The 21,447-nt window shown below is 48.4% G+C and overlaps 1 protein-coding gene across 3 annotated transcripts in view; it reads left to right on the forward strand.

Moving 5' to 3' along the window:
* LOC115166856 (probable E3 ubiquitin-protein ligase MID2) overlaps positions 1-21,447 on the forward strand; it is a 264,554-nt gene that overhangs the window by 165,479 nt on the left and 77,628 nt on the right. For all 3 annotated transcript variants that reach the window (XM_029720754.1, XM_029720746.1, XM_029720763.1), the window contains exon 2: positions 3,276-4,099. In XM_029720754.1, the coding sequence (XP_029576614.1) occupies positions 3,332-4,099 (768 nt within the window). In that variant the 5' untranslated portion in view covers positions 3,276-3,331. The remainder of the gene's footprint in view (positions 1-3,275; positions 4,100-21,447) is intronic.

Raw genomic sequence — 21,447 nt, forward strand, 5'->3', positions numbered from 1 at the left:
AAAAAAAATATTCCCCCTCATGAGACTGAAAAGATTTGGCATGGGTCCTCAGATCCTTAAAATGTTCTACAGCTGCACCATCAAGATTATCCTGACTGGTTGCATCACTGCCTGGAATGGCAACTGCTCGGCCTCCGACCGCAAGGCACTACAGAGGGTAATGCAAACGGCCCTGTACATCACAGGGGCCAAGCTTCCTGCCATCCAGGACCTCCATACCAGGCGGTGTCAGAGGAAGGCCCTAAAAATTGTCAAAGACTCCAGCCACCCTAGTCATATACTGTTCTCTCTGCTACCGCACGGCAAGCGGTACCGGAGCGCCAAGTCTAGGTCCAAGAAGCTTCTAAACAGCTTCTACCCCCAAGCCATAAGACTCCTGAACACCTAATCAAATGTCTACCCAGACTATTTGCATCCCCCCCTGTTTTACACCACTTCTACTTTCAGTTGTTATCTTCTACGCATAGTCACTTTAATAACTCTACCTACATGCACAGTACATATTATCTCAACTAACCGGTGTCCCGCACATTGACTCTGTACCGGTACCCCCTGTATATAGCCTCTCGTTATTGTTATTTTACTGCTGCTCTTTAATTACTTGTTACTTTTATTTCTTATTCTTATCCGTATTCTTTTTTTTAAACTGCATTGTGGGTTAGGGGCTCGTAAGTAAGCATTTCACTGCGAGGTCTACACCTGTTGTGTTCGGCGCATGTGACTAATAAAATTTGATTTGATTTGATGTTATCCCCTGTCTGACACAGATATACAGGCCTTTTGTTAGCATGGTGGACCAGCCAACCTCTTCTACCTCTCAACCTATACGGCCTAGGGATGTGTCTCCAATGGCATCCTATTCCTTATATAGTGCACCGTACCCATAGGGCTCTGGTCAAAAGTAGTGCACTATATTGTGAATAGGGTGCCATAGGGCTCTGGTCAAAAGTAGTGCACTATATCGTGAATAGGGTGCCATTCGGGGTGCAGTCTAGGTGCTGCCTGTGAGTTCTCACCACTAACATAAAGCCAACCTACCTGATAACGACCAAATAAAGAGGCTGATAAATCCCAGCCCCAAGGTGAATGTGAAGGACAGACACTGGCTCTGGTGTGTTATCTAGCAGCATATTATCTGCATGATTGGTTACGGGTCTAGGATATTGTTTATTTTTCCAGTGATTAATTTGTAGTGGAACGGTAGCTAGCCAGACCTTCACAATCAGTTAGCTGGAGCTTAAATCATGTTAGCTTTGAAACTGGTTCAATGTCAAAGGAGGGGTGACATTATCCTGGTCTCAGACCTGTTTGTTCTCTCTTAACTATACTGGTGACTGTACACACAGGTTTGAGACCAGTCTATGTTGACATGTCTGTGGGGTTTGAGTCTTTGTTGTTGTCTTCAAGACTCTGTCCTCTCTTGTGACCGTTCCTCTCTTTGTATGTACTGTTTCCTTTTTAGGAGCTTGCATAGTGGACAAAGTTGTCAGTTGCCATCAAATATACAAATGAACATTGAACACCAGTGAAAAAAGAAAATGTTTCCAATGTGGTCCCCAATGGAATAGGCTATGTGAAGACTGTAAACTCTGATGACAGTGGCCTAGGTCCAATCAATGTAGAGTCCTGTGGGCTTGCAAGAGCAGTGAGCGGGAATTGGGGGATGGGATTTTCATGCAAGCCTGAAAACTCTAAAGGAAAATGCAAGTCAGTTCAGAACAAAATCTTATTTACAATGACGGCCTCCCCCGGCCAAACCCTAACGACGCTGGGCCCCCAATCACGGCCGGTTGTGATACAGCCTGGAATCGAACCAGGGTCTGTAGTGAGATGCAGGGGGGGAGACAGGGAGGAGAGGAAGGGTTGGGGAAGGAGAGGTGGGAGGGACGGGGGGAGGAGATGAGGGCTGTGGACCTGCCTGCCTGTGAGGTGTTAGCCAGGGTTAGAGGGGGAGGGTGGAGAGAGGGGCTGAGGACCCGACTTCCCGTTTTCCCTGCCTGGCTGAGGTGATTTGTGCCTTTTCATGTTCAGGACCCAGTGGAATCCATCAATGCAGAAACATAATCTGTCCAGCCAACAGACTCTGTTAAATGTAGGCCTGTAGATGTAGAGTGTTTTGGGAGACGGAACAGCCCTTTTCTCTCTCTCTCTCTCTCTCTCTCTCTCTCTCTCTCTCTCTCTCTCTCTCTCTCTCTCTCTCTCTCTTTCTCTCAAGGGGACTTAAGAGATGTGATGCATTATATGCCATGTCATTTGACAGCACCAGACAGGCAGTTGTGAGTGTGGAAGGGCTGCTAGGCTCACTGAGGCTGGAGGCTCTGGAGAGATGCCAGGCAGGACAGGGCTGCCACCACTGTGCCCGGTCTTCAGCTGGAGACATTACACTGATCAGACTAGCCTGCATCTCTGTCTGGATGTGTCCCAAATCACATCCTATTCCCTTTATAGTGCACTACTATGGGCACTGGTAAAAAGTAGTGCCCTATATAGGAAACAGGGGTGCATCCTTTCTGTCTGTACAGACCTTCCTCATCCTCATCCTCATCTCTACCCAGCTAGTCTCATTATGCAGCCTGTCATCCCCATCTCTACCCAGCTAGTCTCATTATTCAGCCTGTCATCCCCATCTCTACCCAGCTAGTCTCATTATTCAGCCTGTCATCCCCATCTCTACCCAGCTAGTCTCATTATTCAGCCTGTCATCCCCATCTCTACCCAGCTAGTCTCATTATTCAGCCTGTCATCCCCATCTCTACCCAGCTAGTCTCATTATTCAGCCTGTCATCCCCATCTCTACCCAGCTAGTCTCATTATTCAGCCTGTCATCCCCATCTCTACCCAGCTAGTCTCATTATTCAGCCTGTCATCCCCATCTCTACCCAGCTAGTCTCATTATTCAGCCTGTCATCCCCATCTCTACCCAGCTAGTCTCATTATTCAGCCTGTCATCCCCATCTCTACCCAGCTAGTCTCATTATTCAGCCTGTCATCCTCATCTCTACCCAGCTAGTCTCATTATTCAGCCTGTCATCCTCATCTCTACCCAGCTAGTCTCATTATTCAGCCTGTCATCCCCATCTCTACCCAGCTAGTCTCATTATTCAGCCTGTCATCCCCATCTCTACCCAGCTAGTCTCATTATTCAGCCTGTCATCCCCATCTCTACCCGGGTAGTTTGCCCCCGGTAATGCTTTGGGCAGACCGCATCACCCTCTGGAGAGCACTGCGGTTGAACTCATAGTCAATCCTCTGTTTCTGTTCTCTTCATTTTTCAGGTGACTGACCGGCTTCCGTGGGATTTGATGTCGCCTCTAGATTGGTTCTGCTGAAGATGGAAACACTGGAGTCAGAGCTCACCTGCCCAATCTGCCTGGAGTTGTTTGATGATCCCCTGCTCTTACCCTGCGCCCACAGCCTGTGTTTCAACTGCGCCCACCGCATCCTAGTCTCCCACTGCTCGTCCAACAAACCTCTAGAGTCCATCTCCGCCTTCCAGTGCCCCACCTGCCGTTACGTCATCACGCTGAACCACCGAGGCCTTGAGGGTCTGAAGCGCAATGTGACCCTGCAGAACATCATCCACCGTTTCCAGAAGGCCTCCGTCAGCGGCCCTAACTCCCCCAGTGAGAGCCGTCGTGCCCCAGGTCTCTCCGGAGGCCACAGGCCCTATAGCAGCAGCGGAGGGGGAAGCTCCGGCAGCCACAGCGCCCGGTCCAGCCCGGCCCAGTCCAGCCCGGCCCAGTCCTCCTCTCATCAGCACACTGCCATCATGTCTCTGGAGCACCGTATCAGCTGTCAGTTCTGTGAGCAGGACCCGCCGCGCGAGGCGGTCAAGACGTGCGTGACGTGCGAGGTGTCGTACTGTGACAGGTGTCTGCGTGCCACGCACCCCAATAAGAAGCCGTTTACCAGTCACCGGTTGGTGGAGCCGGTGCATGACGCCCACATGAGAGGCCTCACCTGTCTGGAGCATGAGAATGAGAAGGTTAATATGTACTGCATCGTGGATGACCAGCTGATATGTGCCCTGTGTAAGCTGGTGGGACGACACAGAGAACATCAAGTCTCCTCTCTCAGCGAACGCTTCGACAAACTCAAGGTGAGCCCCCCCCCCCCGTTCTCTCTAATACACAGATCACACACTAACTGTACACATCAACAAACTGTATTTGAAGTGTTGTATTCCAAAACGCATAATGTCCATTTTCAGAAATGTTGGTCAAATGACGTTAATTAAAAACGCATATTGTGAAAGAGATGAAACTGTTATTTTTTCATTTTGCCATGACATGGGCTAGAGAAAAGACAGACATGATTTTGTTTGAAATATTGCAAGCTAATTTTAATTTAAAAATGGTAAACCGCTATATATCCCCCCCAAACTACACAACTCCTGTAGGAAAAGTATCCCAATTCAGTTTTAAACAGTTACATGTAATAAAGTCTCAATACATATTAAAATAATACATTTCTTTAAACTCTATTGTGTAAATATAACATATCTGATTCATAGTATCCAGAGGGTGGACAGTGTATACAATGTGGGTTTTCTTTTTGGACATTTAAGCAACCTTTTTTTTTAAATATGGTTTTTTTCCATTAGTATAAATCAAAGGAAGCTTTCTGAGTTTGATTATATTACACTTTAGGGAAGGATTTAATAAATAATAAGGACTTTGAAAGTCTGATTATTGGATTGTTTGTTATTGTTGGAGTGACACGACACTCTGTTTACAGCCTCCGTATGTTTGTTATTGTTGGAGTGACACGGCTCTCTGTTTACAGCCTCCGTATGTTTGTTATTGTTGGAGTGACACTCTGTTTACAGCCTCCGTATGTTTGTTATTGTTGGAGTGACACGGCACTCTGTTTACAGCCTCCGTATGTTTGTTATTGTTGGAGTGACACTCTGTTTACAGCCTCCGTATGTTTCTTATTGTTGGAGTGACACGGCACTCTGTTTACAGCCTCCGTATGTTTGTTATTGTTGGAGTGACACGGCACTCTGTTTACAGCCTCCGTATGTTTGTTATTGTTGGAGTGACACTCTGTTTACAGCCTCCGTATGTTTGTTATTGTTGGAGTGACACGACACTCTGTTTACAGCCTCCGTATGTTTGTTACTGTTGGAGAGACACGGCACTCTGTTTACAGCCTCCGTATGTTTGTTATTGTTGGAGTGACACGGCACTCTGTTTACAGCCTCCGTATGTTTCTTATTGTTGGAGTGACACGGCTCTCTGTTTACAGCCTCCGTATGTTTGTTATTGTTGGAGTGACACTCTGTTTACAGCCTCTGTATATTTCCAGCCAGTAGCCTGTTATTGTTTCCCGTCGCTGGATCTGTATCTTGGCTCTCTCCTTGTCATGAGCTTGTTTAGAATGTTCCCTCTTTCAGCCAACAGGAATAGACATCACAGACTACAACAGGAACAGATATCACAGACTACAACAGGAACAGATATCACAGACTACAACAGGAACAGATATCACAGGGTCCAACAGGAACAGATATCACAGGGTCCAACAGGAACAGATATCACAGGCTACAACAGGAACATATATCACAGGCTACAACAGGAACAGATATCACAGACTACAACAGGAATAGATATCACAGACTACAACAGGAACAGATATCACAGGGTCCAACAGGAACAGATATCACAGACTACAACAGGAACCGATATCACAGACTATAACAGGAACAGATATCACAGACTACAACAGGAACAGATATCACAGACTACAACAGGAACAGATATCACAGGGTCGAACAGGAACAGATATCACAGGCTCCAACCTGTCCAAGGATCCATAAACAAAAGCTCCATGACACCGTATAACTCTAGGTAGCCAGCGCTGATTCACACCCAACACTGAAGCTGTTTCACACCCATCACTGAAGCTGATTCACACCCATCACTGAAGCTGATTCACACCCATCACTGAAGCTGATTCACATCGATCACTGAAGCTGATTCACACCCATCACTGAAGCTGATTCACACCCATCACTGAAGCTGTTTCACACCCATCACTGAAGCTGATTTATCACCCAACACTGAAGCTGATTTATCACCCAACACTGAAGCTGATTCACACCGATCACTGAAGCTGATTCACACCCATCACTGAAGCTGATTCACATCGATCACTGAAGCTGATTCACACCCATCACTGAAGCTGATTCACACCCATCACTGAAGCTGATTCACATCGATCACTGAAGCTGATTTATCACCCATCACTGAAGCTGATTCACACCCAACACTGAAGCTGATTCACACCCATCACTGAAGCTGATTTATCACCCAACACTGAAGCTGATTTATCACCCAACACTGAAGCTGATTCACACCCAACACTGAAGCTGATTCACACCCATCACTGAAGCTGATTCACACCCATCACTGAAGCTAATTCACACCCATCACTGAAGCTAATTCACACCAACACTGAAGCTGTTTCACACCCATCACTGAAGCTGATTTATCACCCAACACTGAAGCTGATTTATCACCCAACACTGAAGCTGGTTCACACCCAACACTGAAGCTGATTCACACCCAACACTGAAGCTGTTTCACACCCATCACTGAAGCTGATTCACACCCAATACTGAAGCTGATTCACACCCATCACTGAAGCTGTTTCACACCCATCACTGAAGCTGATTTATCACCCAACACTGAAGCTGATTCACACCCATCACTGAAGCTGATTTATCACCCAACACTGAAGCTGATTTATCACCCAACACTGAAGCTGATTCACACCCAACACTGAAGCTGATTCACACCCAACACTGAAGCTGTTTCACACCCATCACTGAAGCTGATTCACACCCAATACTGAAGCTGATTCACACCCAATACTGAAGCTGATTCACACCCAACACCGAAGCTGATTCACACCGAAGCTGATTCACACCCAATACTGAAGCTGATTTATCACCCAATACTGAAGCTGATTTATCACCCAATACTGAAGCTGATTCACACCCAACACCGAAGCTGATTCACACCGAAGCTGATTCACACCCAACACTGAATCTGATTTATCACCCAACGTTGAAGCTAATTTATCACCCAACACTGAAGCTAATTTATCACCCAACACTGAAGCTAATTCATCACCCAACACTGAAGCTGATTCACACCCAACACTGAAGCTGATTTACTGAGTTAGTGATGCATGTGAGAAAATAGGCATAAGAGATATAACGTAAAAGCCTTATTATAAGGCATTGTAAAGGCTCATGCTTATAAAATATTATGTGTGTCCGTACTGTGTTGTATAGAGTTAGGATGTGCTTATAATGTTGTCCAATACTGTGTCCATATAGTGGTGGGGATGACTTCCGAGTTCTACTGTTGTATCAGTGACAGAACTACAGTAATGACTATACCATTTTATAAGCCTTATTATAAGACATTATAAAAGCTCACATATATTCATATCAAGGTATAAACTTGCTTTTACTAAGTTAACAAACATTATACCTGCAGGGTTTAAGTAAAGTGTTATCGGAATAACTCTTTGGAATGTGTTTTCATAATGTGATCGAGGCTTGTTTCAGGGATTTAGTTTCAGGAAGGATAACAAATCATTTCCAGGGTCGGGTTAGAAAGAGGAACCGGGTCAAAGAGGCATAAAGGATAGTGAGTTTGTGTTGGGTGACATTACCTAAAAGAGAAGGGCAGAATCATCAAACAGAACAGTAACATGGACCCAAATGTCATGTTGTTGTTTACCTTATCCTGGTACTTTATGTTCTTATGTAGATATTATACAGCCTGTAGAGCTCTGTGTTCTGCAGTAACTCCTGCATAGAGGAAATTCTATTGATGTGGTGTCCCCCACCCCCCACCCCATCATGTCTTTGAGGATATGAATGCAATCACTTTCCCTCCCTCGCTCCCTTCTTCTTCTTCTCTCTCTCGCTCTCTCTCCCTCTCCCTGTCTCTCAGGCCGCAGTAGACAGGCAGATCATTTGAATGTTATAAAGCTTTGAACTTGGTGACTTTGAACTCCCCCTCTCTCTTTTTCTCTCCCCCTCTCTTTTTCTCTCCCTCTCTCCCCCTCTCTCTCTCCCCCTCTCTCTCTCCACCTCTCTCTCCCTCTCTCCTCTCTCTCTCTCTCTCCCTCTCTCTCTCCCTCTCTCCCTCTCTCTCTCTCTCTCCCTCTCTCTCTCCACCTCTCTCTCCCTCTCTCCTCTCTCCCCCTCTCTCTCTCCCCCTCTCTCTCTCCACCTCTCTCTCCCTCTCTCCTCTCTCTCTCTCTCTCCTCCCTCTCTCTCTCCCTCTCTCCCTCTCTCTCTCTCTCTCCCTCTCTCTCTCCACCTCTCTCTCCCTCTCTCCTCTCTCCCCCTCTCTCTCTCTCCCCCTTTCCCCCTCTCTCTCCCTCTATCCTCGACCAGGGAAGGGACCAGCTCAGATCAGCTCTCTTTCTTTCTTTCTTTCTTTCTTTCTTTCTTTCTTTCTTTCTTTCTTTCTTTCTTTCTCTCTCTCTCTCTCTCTGTCTCTCTGTCTCTCTCTCTGTCTATCCCCAACCTGGGAGGGACTAACTCAGATCAGCTCAGCAAACGTTGTCATCTTTTTCCGTCTGTGGAAATTTACGGAATTAAACTATTATTTGTACATAATCAGGAGAGATGTGGTCACAGATGAGAAATACACATCTTGTAATGAAACTCAGAGAAATGACAGAGAAACACACACGTATTATCTCTCATTCCATCCAATATTGTCATTACATAGACCCTTCACACTACACTGAGACTGACCTCTAACTGACCTGGTGTACTACACCCTTCACACTACACTGAGACTGTCCTCTAACTGACCGGATGTACTACACCCTTCACACTACACTGAGACTGTCCTCTAACTGACCTGGTGTACTACACCCTTCACACTACACTGAGACTGTCCTCTAACTGACCTGATGTACTACACCCTTCACACTACACTGAGACTGTCCTCTAACTGACCTGGTGTACTACACCCTTCACACTACACTGAGACTGTCCTCTAACTGACCTGGTGTACTACACCCTTCACACTACACTGAGACTGTCCTCTAACTGACCTGGTGTACTACACCCTTCACACTACACTGAGACTGTCCTCTAACTGACCTGGTGTACTACACCCTTCACACTACACTGAGCCTGTCCTCTAACTGACCTGGTGTACTACACCCTTCACACTACACTGAGCCTGTCCTCTAACTGACCTGATGTACTACACCCTTCACACTACACTGAGACTGTCCTCTAACTGACCTGATGTACTACACCCTTCACACTACACTGAGACTGTCCTCTAACTGACCTGATGTACTACACCCTTCACACTACACTGAGCCTGTCCTCTAACTGACCTGATGTACTACACCCTTCACACTACACTGAGCCTGTCCTCTAACTGACCTGGTGTACTACACCCTTCACACTACACTGAGCCTGTCCTCTAACTGACCTGATGTACTACACCCTTCACACTACACTGAGACTGTCCTCTAACTGACCTGATGTGCTGTTTACATGTTTAGTTATCTCTAGAGCCTGGGGCTAGTTATAAATGTATGGACTGATTAGCCAAGACTAGTACCCCTTGAGGCACAGCTGAGAGAATCTGTGAGAAATGGGAATCTGAATAACATATGCAGACATGAAACATGTCGACAGATATTTAAAATAATGAACTGCTGCTGCTGAACGTCAGATCACTGTGTGTTTGCCTGTTAACTGCCATTTTGTTGACCAAAAACAACAGATTCCAACTTTCCTCTCTCAATCGGTTGAGTGACAGAGCTACAACTTTTATGCTATGTCGATGGTGTAATTATCTTCAGAAATGTGGAGGGGGGGCCCTCGTATATCTGGTGTCCCCAGATGGTCATGCTGATTATCCTGAGAGGGCTGAGTTCTCATCTCTGTGTGGTTTGAGAGGCTGAGTGATCATCAAGCTACTAATGAGCAGAGATCTTTGTTCAAGCCACATCAAGGATGTGTTTGTGCAGTAACACTGGACTCGACCACAAAGCACTACTTGAAATCAGGGCCGGATAAATAGTGTCGGTCGTTGCTTTGCAGTGGCACACAGTACGTGCGTGCGTCTGTTTACTGCTCCTCCATTGATCTGATGATGGACTCTAAGCCAGACATGACTTGGAACGATGGTGGGGGGCTGTTTTCAACAGTCTGACAGCTCTTACTGATGCACAGGGATTATACACAGTGTATAAATATGAAAAAAGTTAGCGATTTAAAGGATTAATTTCCTATTTTGGACGTTTGCTGGTCGCAGCAGTAGTCAATGTTGGTATACCCGCCCTATCATTCATCTCCCTGTCTCTCTCTCACTCTCTCTTTTTCTCTCTTGTTCTCTCTTTCTCGCTCTCTCTCTCTCGCTCTCTTCTCTCTCTCTCGCTCTCTCTTTTTCTCTCTCTCTCTTTCTCTCTCTCTCTCTCGCTCTCTCTCTCTTTCTCTCTGTCAGTAAGCTCCTTAAGGAAACTGTCTATCTCTCCTCTCCTCATCCCCCTCTCCTCCTCATCCTCCTCTCCCCCTCATCCTCCTGTCCTCCTCCTCCTGCGAGGTATCAGGGTGGCACAGTCAAGTAGTTGTTTCACTCTGATCTCTGCCTTTCCGGGCACCCTCTGGGCTCCGGTCCAAAGTAGTGCACTATAAAGGGAACAGGGTGCTATTTGGGACACATACAGAGTGTCTTGTTGTAGGGTAGGTAGTACCATGAAACTCAACACTCCATAGTCATTAATTCCCAGGCTTTTACTGCAGAAGAGAAAGTGAGAAACACCAGCTACCAGCAGACTAAGAGAGATAGGATCTGACATGTAAAAGCTGAGCATCCCCCGATTCCCTGTGTTTGTACAGAGAGAAGCTGACATGATTTGAAGTATAGTGTGAGAGAGCACTTATCCATCCTCATCTTACCACCGTGACTCTTGTGGTGTTTTTCTGTGTGTGTGTGTGTGTGTGTGTGTGTGTGTGTGTGTGTGTGTGTGTGTGTGTGTGTGTGTGTGTGTGTGTGTGTGTGTGTGTGTGTGTGTGTGTGTGTGTGTGTGTGTGTGTGTGTGTGTGTGTGTGCACGTGTGCACGTGTGTGTGTTCCTATGCTCATGTACACATTTCCACTTAATGCATGATGCCTGGTGTCTGGGAGTGACAGGTTATTATAGATGGATAGAGATGCCTGGTGTCTGGAAGTGTAGTGACAGGTTATTATAGATGGATAGAGATGCCTGGTGTCTGGGAATGACAGGTTATTATAGATGGATAGAGATGTCTGGTGTCTGGGAGTGTAGTGACAGGTTATTATAGATGGATAGAGATGCCTGGTGTCTGGGAGTGTAGTGACAGGTTATTATAGATGGATAGAGATGCCTGGTGTCTGGAAGTGTAGTGACAGGTTATTATAGATGGATAGAGATGCCTGGTGTCTGGGAGTGACAGGTTATTATAGATGGATAGAGATGCCTGGTGTCTGGGAGTGTAGTGACAGGTTATTATAGATGGATAGAGATGCCTGGTGTCTGGGAGTGTAGTGACAGGTTATTATAGATGGATAGAGATGCCTGGGAGTGTAGTGACAGGTTATTATAGATGGATAGAGATGTCTGGTGCCTGGGAGTGTAGTGACAGGTTATTATAGATGGATAGAGATGCCTGGTGTCTGGGAGTGACAGGTTATTATAGATGGATAGAGATGCCTGGGAGTGTAGTGACAGGTTATTATAGATGGATAGAGATGGCTGGTGTCTGGGAGTGTAGTGACAGGTTATTATAGATGGATAGAGATGTCTGGTGTCTGGGAGTGTAGTGACAGGTTATTATAGATGGATAGAGATGCCTGGTGTCTGGGAGTGACAGGTTATTATAGATGGATAGAGATGCCTGGGAGTGTAGTGACAGGTTATTATAGATGGATAGAGATGCCTGGTGTCTGGGAGTGTAGTGACAGGTTATTATAGATTGATAGAGATGCCTGGGAGTGTAGTGACAGGTTATTATAGATGGATAGAGATGCCTGGTGTCTGGGAGTGTAGTGACAGGTTATTATAGATTGATAGAGATGCCTGGGAGTGTAGTGACAGGTTATTATAGATGGATAGAGATGCCTGGGAGTGTAGTGACAGGTTATAATAGATGGCTAGGCTCAGCCCTCAGCCTCACCTGGACCCAGCTGTCTTCCTCTCCCTTGCCAATCAGCCTCACCTAGACCCAGCTGTCTCCTGTCCCTCAGCCTCACCTAGACCCAGCTGTCTCCTGTCCCTCAGCCTCACCTAGACCCAGCTGTCACCTGGTCCTCAGCCTCACCTAGACCCAGCTGTCTCCTGGTCCTCAGCCTCACCTGGACCCAGCTGTCTTCCTCTCCCTGGCCCTCAGCCTCACCTAGACCCAGCTGTCTCCTGGTCCTCAGCCTCACCTAGACCAGCTGTCTCCTGGCCCTCAGCCTCACCTAGACCCAGCTGTCTCCTAACCCTCAGCCTCACCTAGACCCAGCTGTCTCCTAGCCCTCAGCCTCACCTAGACCCAGCTGTCTCCTGGCCCTCAGCCTCACCTAGACCAGCTGTCTCCTGGTCCTCAGCCTCACCTAGACCCAGCTGTCTCCTGGCCCTCAGCCTCACCTAGACCCAGCTGTTTCCTGGTCCTCAGCCTCACCTAGACCCAGCTGTCTCCTGGTCCTCAGCCTCACCTAGACCCAGCTGTCTCCTATCCCTCAGCCTCACCTAGACCCAGCTGTCTCCTGGTCCTCAGCCTCACCTAGACCCAGCTGTCTCCTAGCCCTCAGTCTCACCTAGATCCAGCTGTCTCCTATCCCTCAGCCTCACCTAGACCCAGCTGTCTCCTGGCCCTCAGCCTCACCTAGACCCAGCTGTCTCCTGGTCCTCAGCCTCACCTAGACCCAGCTGTCTCCTGGCCCTCAGCCTCACCTAGACCCAGCTGTCTCCTGGCCCTCAGCCTCACCTAGACCCAGCTGTCTCCTGGTCCTCAGTCTCACCTAGACCCAGCTGTCTCCTGGCCCTCAGCCTCACCTAGACCCAGCTGTCTCCTGGCCCTCAGCCTCACCTAGACCCAGCTGTCTCCTGGCCCTCAGCCTCACCTAGACCCAGCTGTCTCCTGGCCCTCAGCCTCACCTAGACCCAGCTGTCTCCTATCCCTCAGTCTCACCCAGACCCAGCTGTCTCCTATCCCTCAGCCTCACCTAGACCCAGCTGTCTCCTATCCCTCAGCCTCACCTAGACCCAGCTGTCTCCTAGCCCTCAGCCTCAGCTAGACCCAGCTGTCTCCTGGCCCTCAGCCTCACCTAGACCCAGCTGTCTCCTGGCCCTCAGCCTCACCTAGACCCAGCTGTCTCCTGGTCCTCAGCCTCACCTAGACCCAGCTGTCTCCTGGTCCTCAGCCTCACCTAGACCCAGCTGTCTCCTATCCCTCAGCCTCACCTAGACCCAGCTGTCTCCTGGTCCTCAGCCTCACCTAGACCCAGCTGTCTCCTGGTTCTCAGCCTCACCTGGACCCAGCTGTCTTCCTCTCCTTGGCCCTCAGCCTCACCTAGACCCAGCTGTCTCCTGGTCCTCAGCCTCACCTAGACCAGCTGTCTCCTGGCCCTCAGCCTCACCTAGACCCAGCTGTCTCCTATCCCTCAGCCTCACCTAGACCCAGCTGTCTCCTAGCCCTCAGCCTCACCTAGACCCAGCTGTCTCCTGGCCCTCAGCCTCACCTAGACCAGCTGTCTCCTGGTCCTCAGCCTCACCTAGACCCAGCTGTCTCCTGGCCCTCAGCCTCACCTAGACCCAGCTGTCTCCTGGTCCTCAGCCTCACCTAGACCCAGCTGTCTCCTGGTCCTCAGCCTCACCTAGACCCAGCTGTCTCCTATCCCTCAGCCTCACCTAGACCCAGCTGTCTCCTGGTCCTCAGCCTCACCTAGACCCAGCTGTCTCCTAGCCCTCAGTCTCACCTAGATCCAGCTGTCTCCTATCCCTCAGCCTCACCTAGACCCAGCTGTCTCCTGGCCCTCAGCCTCACCTAGACCCAGCTGTCTCCTGGTCCTCAGCCTCACCTAGACCCAGCTGTCTCCTGGCCCTCAGCCTCACCTAGACCCAGCTGTCTCCTGGCCCTCAGCCTCACCTAGACCCAGCTGTCTCCTGGTCCTCAGCCTCACCTAGACCCAGCTGTCTCCTGGCCCTCAGCCTCACCTAGACCCAGCTGTCTCCTGGCCCTCAGCCTCACCTAGACCCAGCTGTCTCCTGGCCCTCAGCCTCACCTAGACCCAGCTGTCTCCTGGCCCTCAGCCTCACCTAGACCCAGCTGTCTCCTATCCCTCAGTCTCACCCAGACCCAGCTGTCTCCTATCCCTCAGCCTCACCTAGACCCAGCTGTCTCCTATCCCTCAGCCTCACCTAGACCCAGCTGTCTCCTATCCCTCAGCCTCACCTAGACCCAGCTGTCTCCTGGTCCTCAGTCTCACCTAGACCCAGCTGTCTCCTATCCCTCAGCCTCACCTAGACCCAGCTGTCTCCTGGTCCTCAGCCTCACCTAGACCCAGCTGTCTCCTGGTCCTCAGCTTCACCTAGACCCAGCTGTCTCCTGGTCCTCAGCCTCACCTAGACCCAGCTGTCTCCTAACCCTCAGCCTCACCTAGACCCAGCTGTCTCCTAACCCTCAGCTTCACCTAGACCCAGCTGTCTCCTGGCCCTCAGCCTCACCTAGACCCAGCTGTCTCCTTGCCCTCAGCCTCACCTAGACCAGCTGTCTCCTTGCCCTCAGTCTCACCTAGACCCAGCTGTCTCCTTGCCCTCAGTCTCACCTAGACCCAGCTGTCTCCTGGTCCTCAGCTTCACCTAGACCCAGCTGTCTAGGACTGGGCTGCTTGTTGCATTCCTTTCTATCTGAATGTCAAACTCCAAGCCAAACATGTTCTATCTCTCACACTGCAAAGGAAGTACTGTTCAGCGAGACAGTGGGTCTGCATATCCTCAACAAAAAAAAAACTCAGGCTCTGTCTCAGGCTCTGTCTCAAATGGCACCCTATCACCTAGATAGTGCAGGGCCCTGGGCAAAAGTAGTGCACTATATAGGGAATGCCATTTGGGACACCAGAACATGCCTTATTGGGAAATAGGAAACATATTTCACATATTTCCTTAGACATATTTTCTACACCCCATGCCTTGACTTTTAAAGTTAGCTAAGTCCCATGGAACGTGTTCTTTCAGGCTGCATAGAAGACCAGAAGAGAGAACAGTACAGGTTATCTTTCAGGCTGCATAGAAGACCAGAGGAGAGAACAGTACAGGTTATCTTTCAGGCTGCATAGAAGACCAGAGGAGAGAACAGTACAGGTTATCTTTCAGGCTGCATAGAGGACCAGAGGAGAGAACAGTACAGGTTATCTTTCAGGCTGCATAGAGGACCAGAGGAGAGAACAGTACAGGTTATCTTTCAGGCTGCATAGAAGACCAGAAGAGAGAACAGTACAGGTTATCTTTCAGGCTGCATAGAGGACCAGAGGAGAGAACAGTACAGGTTATCTTTCAGGCTGCATAGAGGACCAGAGGAGAGAACAGTACAGGTTATCTTTCAGGCTGCATAGAGGACCAGAGGAGAGAACAGTACAGGTTATCTTTCAGGCTGCATAGAAGACCAGAAGAGAGAACAGTACAGGTTATCTTTCAGGCTGCATAGAGGACCAGAGGAGAGAACAGTACAGGTTATCTTTCAGGCTGCATAGAAGACCAGAGGAGAGAACAGTACAGGTTATCTTTCAGGCTGCATAGAGGACCAGAGGAGAGAACAGTACAGGTTATCTTTCAGGCTGCATAGAAGACCAGAGGAGAGAACAGTACAGGTTATCTTTCAGGCTGCATAGAAGACCAGAGGAGAGAACAGTACAGGTTATCTTTCAGGCTGCATAGAAGACCAGAAGAGAGAACAGTACAGGTTATCTTTCAGGCTGCATAGAGGACCAGAGGAGAGAACAGTACAGGTTATCTTTCAGGCTGCATAGAAGACCAGAGGAGAGAACAGTACAGGTTATCTTTCAGGCTGCATAGAGGACCAGAGGAGAGAACAGTACAGGTTATCTTTCAGGCTGCATAGAAGACCAGAGGAGAGAACAGTACAGGTTATCTTTCAGGCTGCATAGAAGACCAGAGGAGAGAACAGTACAGGTTATCTTTCAGGCTGCATAGAAGACCAGAAGAGAGAACAGTACAGGTTATCTTTCAGGCTGCATAGAAGACCAGAAGAGAGAACAGTACAGGTTATCTTTCAGGCTGCATAGAAGACCAGAGGAGAGAACAGTACAGGTTATCTTTCAGGCTGCATAGAAGACCAGAGGAGAGAACAGTACAGGTTATCTTCCCTGTGACCTGATGTCCCTTTCTTGCTACAGCAGATGAATAGGAACTCCTGCATGTTTTATCGCCGTTCCCACAGGAGACCTTTTGCCTTTTGGTAGGCCGTCATTGTAAATAAGAATTCCTTTTTAATTGACTTGCCTAGTTAAATAAAGGTTAATAATACATTTTTACAAAAAATACAGGCTTTATTCTTCAAATAAATCAATGTAAATAGCCCAGGTGGCCTTTTGATTAATTGTTCAGCAGTCTTATGGCTTGGGGGTAGAAGCTGTTAAGGAGCCTATTGCACCTAGACTTGGCGCTCCGGTACCGCTTGCCGTGCGGAAGCAAAGAGAACAGTGTATGAGTTGGGTGGCTGGAGTTGTTGACCAATTTTTAGGGCCTTTCTCTGGTATTGCCTAGTATGTAGGTCCTGGATGGCAGGAAGCTTGACTCCAGTAATGTACTTGGCCGTTCACACTACCGTATTTTATGGGCTTCACAGCTGTTTGAGGCTGCAGTGCCAGTAATAAGGCATGTTCTGGTTCTGTATTAACTCAGTGACAGTAATAATCTGTACTAACTCAGTGACAGTAATAATCTGTATTAACTCAGTGACAGTAATAATCTGTATTAACTCAGTGACAGTAATAATCTGTACTAACAGGTAGGGAGGACTGCCACACTAACAGGTAGGGAGGACTGTCCCACTAACAGGTAGGGAGGACTGCCCCACTAACAGGTAGAGAGGACTGTCCCACTAACAGGTAGAGAGGACTGCCCCACTAACAGGTAGAGAGGACTGCCCCACTAACAGGTAGGGAGGACTGTCCCACTAACAGGTAGGGAGGACTGCCCCACTAACAGGTAGAGAGGACTGCCCCACTAACAGGTAGAGAGGACTGTCCCACTAACAGGTAGAGAGGACTGTCCCACTAACAGGTAGGGAGGACTGTCCCACTAACAGGTAGAGAGGACTGCCCCACTAACAGGGAGGGAGGACTGTCCCACTAACAGGTAGAGAGGACTGCCCCACTAACAGGTAGGGAGGACTGCCACACTAACAGGTAGAGAGGACTGTCCCACTAACAGGTAGAGAGGACTGTCCCACTAACAGGTAGAGAGGACTGCCCCACTAACAGGGAGGGAGGACTGTCCCACTAACAGGGAGGGAGGACTGCCCCACTAACAGGTAGAGAGGACTGCCCCACTAACAGGTAGAGAGGACTGCCCCACTAACAGGTAGGGAGGACTGTCCCACTAACAGGTAGGGAGGACTGCCCCACTAACAGGTAGAGAGGACTGCCCCACTAACAGGTAGAGAGGACTGCCACACTAACAGGTAGGGAGGACTGTCCCACTAACAGGTAGAGAGGACTGCCCCACTAACAGGTAGGGAGGACTGTCCCCCTAACAGGTAGAGAGGACTGTCCCACAAACAGGTAGAGAGGACTGCCCCACTAACAGGGAGGGAGGACTGTCCCACTAACAGGGAGGGAGGACTGTCCCATTAACAGGTAGGGAGGACTGCCACACTAACAGGTAGAGAGGACTGCCCCACTAACAGGTAGAGAGGACTGTCCCACTAACAGGTAGGGAGGACTGTCCCCCTAACAGGTAGAGAGGACTGTCCCACAAACAGGTAGAGAGGACTGCCCCACTAACAGGGAGGGAGGACTGTCCCACTAACAGGGAGGGAGGACTGTCCCATTAACAGGTAGGGAGGACTGCCACACTAACAGGTAGAGAGGACTGCCCCACTAACAGGTAGAGAGGACTGTCCCACTAACAGGTAGAGAGGACTGCCCCACTAACAGGTAGGGAGGACTGTCCCACTAACAGGTAGAGAGGACTGCCCCACTAACAGGTAGGGAGGACTGTCCCACTAACAGGTAGGGAGGACTGTCCCACTAACAGGTAGAGAGGACTGTCCCACTAACAGGTAGGGAGGACTGCCACACTAACAGGTAGAGAGGACTGCCCCACTAACAGGTAGAGAGGACTGTCCCACTAACAGGTAGAGAGGACTGCCCCACTAACAGGTAGGGAGGACTGTCCCACTAACAGGTAGGGAGGACTGTCCCACTAACAGGTAGAGAGGACTGTCCCACTAACAGGTAGGGAGGACTGCCACACTAACAGGTAGAGAGGACTGCCCCACTAACAGGTAGGGAGGACTGTCCCACTAACAGGGAGGGAGGACTGCCCCACTAACAGGGAGGGAGGACTGTCCCACTAACAGGGAGGGAGGACTACCCCACTAACAGGTAGAGAGGACTGCCCCACTAACAGGGAGGGAGGACTGCCCCACTAACAGGGAGGGAGGACTGTCCCACTAACAGGGAGGGAGGACTGTAACACTAACAGGGAGGGAGGACTGTCCCATTAACAGGTAGGGAGGACTGTCCCATTAACAGGTAGGGAGGACTGTCCCACTAACAGGTAGGGAGGACTGTCCCACTAACAGGTAGGGAGGACTGTCCCACTAACAGGTAGGGAGGACTGTCCCACTAACAGGTAGGGAGGACTGTCCCACTAACAGGTAGAGGAGGACTGTCCCACTAACAGGTAGGGAGGACTCTCACACTAACAGGTAGGGAGGACTGTCCCACTAACAGGTAGGGAGGACTGTCCCACTAACAGGTAGGGAGGACTGTCCCACTAACAGGTAGGGAGGACTGCCACACTAACAGGTAGAGAGGACTGCCCCACTAACAGGTAGAGAGGACTGTCCCACTAACAGGTAGGGAGGACTGCCCCACTAACAGGTAGAGAGGACTGTCCCACTAACAGGTAGGGAGGACTGCCACACTAACAGGTAGAGAGGACTGCCCCACTAACAGGTAGGGAGGACTGTCCCACTAACAGGTAGGGAGGACTGCCACACTAACAGGTAGAGAGGACTGCCCCACTAACAGGTAGAGAGGACTGCCCCACTAACAGGTAGAGAGGACTGCCCCACTAACAGGTAGGGAGGACTGCCACACTAACAGGTAGAGAGGACTGCCCCACTAACAGGCAGGGAGGACTGCCCCACTAACAGGCAGGGAGGACTGCCCCACTAACAGGTAGAGAGGACTGTCACACTAACAGTTAGGGAGGACTGGTGTTTTAATGTGGCCCTCTAGCTGCTAGTTTATATTGGATTGAAGCCAAGCTCAGAACCATTTCTGGTGAATACCTTGCAAGATTACAACCGTTAGGGGTAATAAAATGTTGTTTTTTTTGCCGTTCGTGTAATGTAATTTCAGAATTGTCATGAGTCATCCAACTAATTACCGAGGCTTGTAAGCTTTAACCAGAGTAAATGTTTTGGTGTTTCGTTGCTGTTTCTTATAAAACCCAACAAATATATCTGTTGAGACTAAGCTGTGAAGTTTTAGCTACGTAGTGCTTATGTCTAGGTTGAAGAAATATCATTATCTTCAACCTAGGTTTATGTCAGGAAGTGAAGGACTTGAGCCGTTGAAAATTGAGTGTTTTGTGTTGCCGAGAGTGATGATGACATGGAGGTATTGGAATGTGTCCTTCTATTCTGGGAGCATTACTGTAACTACAGTGGTGATAGACTGAGGCTCGGTCCCAAATGGAAACCTATTCCCTGTATAGTGCACTACTTTTAACCAGAGAAATATGGGCCCTGATCAAAAGTAGTGCACTACATGTGGAATAGGGTGTCATTTGGGATGAAGGGTCTGTCCAAAAAAAACATCCTAGTTATTTAATGTGCTATGTCGTTTGGCAAGTATGCGTAAAATGGAATTGCTGGCGGCTATGTGATTTTGAGCCTCAGCTAACCACTGTCTTGAGTCATGTGGAAGCTCTCAACTTGTCTGACATGTCTCATCTTCAAAAAACACATCATTTTTTTCTGTACATTTCTCCCCCAAATGCACATCTTGGCCAATATACAGTACATTATGGCATTCTGAACGTATTCAAACCCCTTGACTTTTTCCACATTTTGTTACGTTACAGCCTTATTCTAAAATGTATTAAAGCGTTTTTCTCCCCTCATCAATCGACACACAATACCCCCAAATGACAAAGCAAAACAGTTTATGTAGAACTTTTGGCAAATGTAATTAAAAAATAAAAATAAAATATCACATTTGCATAAGTATTCAGACCCTTTTCTCAGTACTTTGTTGAAGCACCTTTGGCAGCGATTACAGCTTTGATTCTTCTTGGGTATGACGCTACAAGCTTGGCACACCGATATTTGGGGAGTTTCTCATTATTTTCTGCAGATTCTCTCAAGCTCTGTCAGGTTTGATGAGGAGTGTCGCTGCACAGAATTTTTCAGGTCTCTCCAGAGATGTTCGACCGGGTTCCACTCAAGGACATTCAGAAACTTGTCCCGAAGCCATTCCTGCGTTGTCTTGGCTCTGTGCTAGAGGTCGACCGATTATGATTTTTCAACACCGGTACCGATTAATCGGAAGATTTAAAAAAAAAAATATTTGTAATAATGCTAATTACAACAATACTGAATGAACACTTATTTTAACTTAATATATTACATCAATAAAATCAATTTAGCCTCAAATAAATAATGAAACATTCAATTTGGTTTAAATAATGCAAAAACAAAGTGTTGGAGAAGAAAGTAAAAGTGCAATATGTGCCATGTAAGAAAGCTAACGTTTTGCCTTGCTCAGAACATGAGAACATATGAAAGCTGGTGGTTCCTTTTAACATGAGTCTTCAATATTCCCAGGTAAGAAGTTTTAGGTTGTAAACTAGCTAGCCATTTCACATCGGTTACACCAGCCTAATCTTGGGAGTTGATAGGCTTGAAGTCCTAAACATCCCCACAGCATGCTTCATCGTAGGGATGGTGACAGGTTTCCTTCAGACGTGACGCTTGGCATTCCATGTGTACATAGCCTATAGGATGAGCATGTGGAATGAAGATTAGCTGGTCAGCAGAGCTGTGCAACACTCATTCAGTTAAGAGTCAGATCAGCTGCTTGAACCACAGTCCCACTGACCGGATCTTGATTGGTAGTTAATCCAATCTCCTGTTGAGGCATCATGCTATAATCACTCACGCATGGTCACTCAGGGACCAGGGTAT

This window comes from Salmo trutta, chromosome 3, assembly GCF_901001165.1.
Source record: "Salmo trutta chromosome 3, fSalTru1.1, whole genome shotgun sequence".
NCBI classification, from domain to species: Eukaryota; Metazoa; Chordata; class Actinopteri; order Salmoniformes; family Salmonidae; genus Salmo; species Salmo trutta.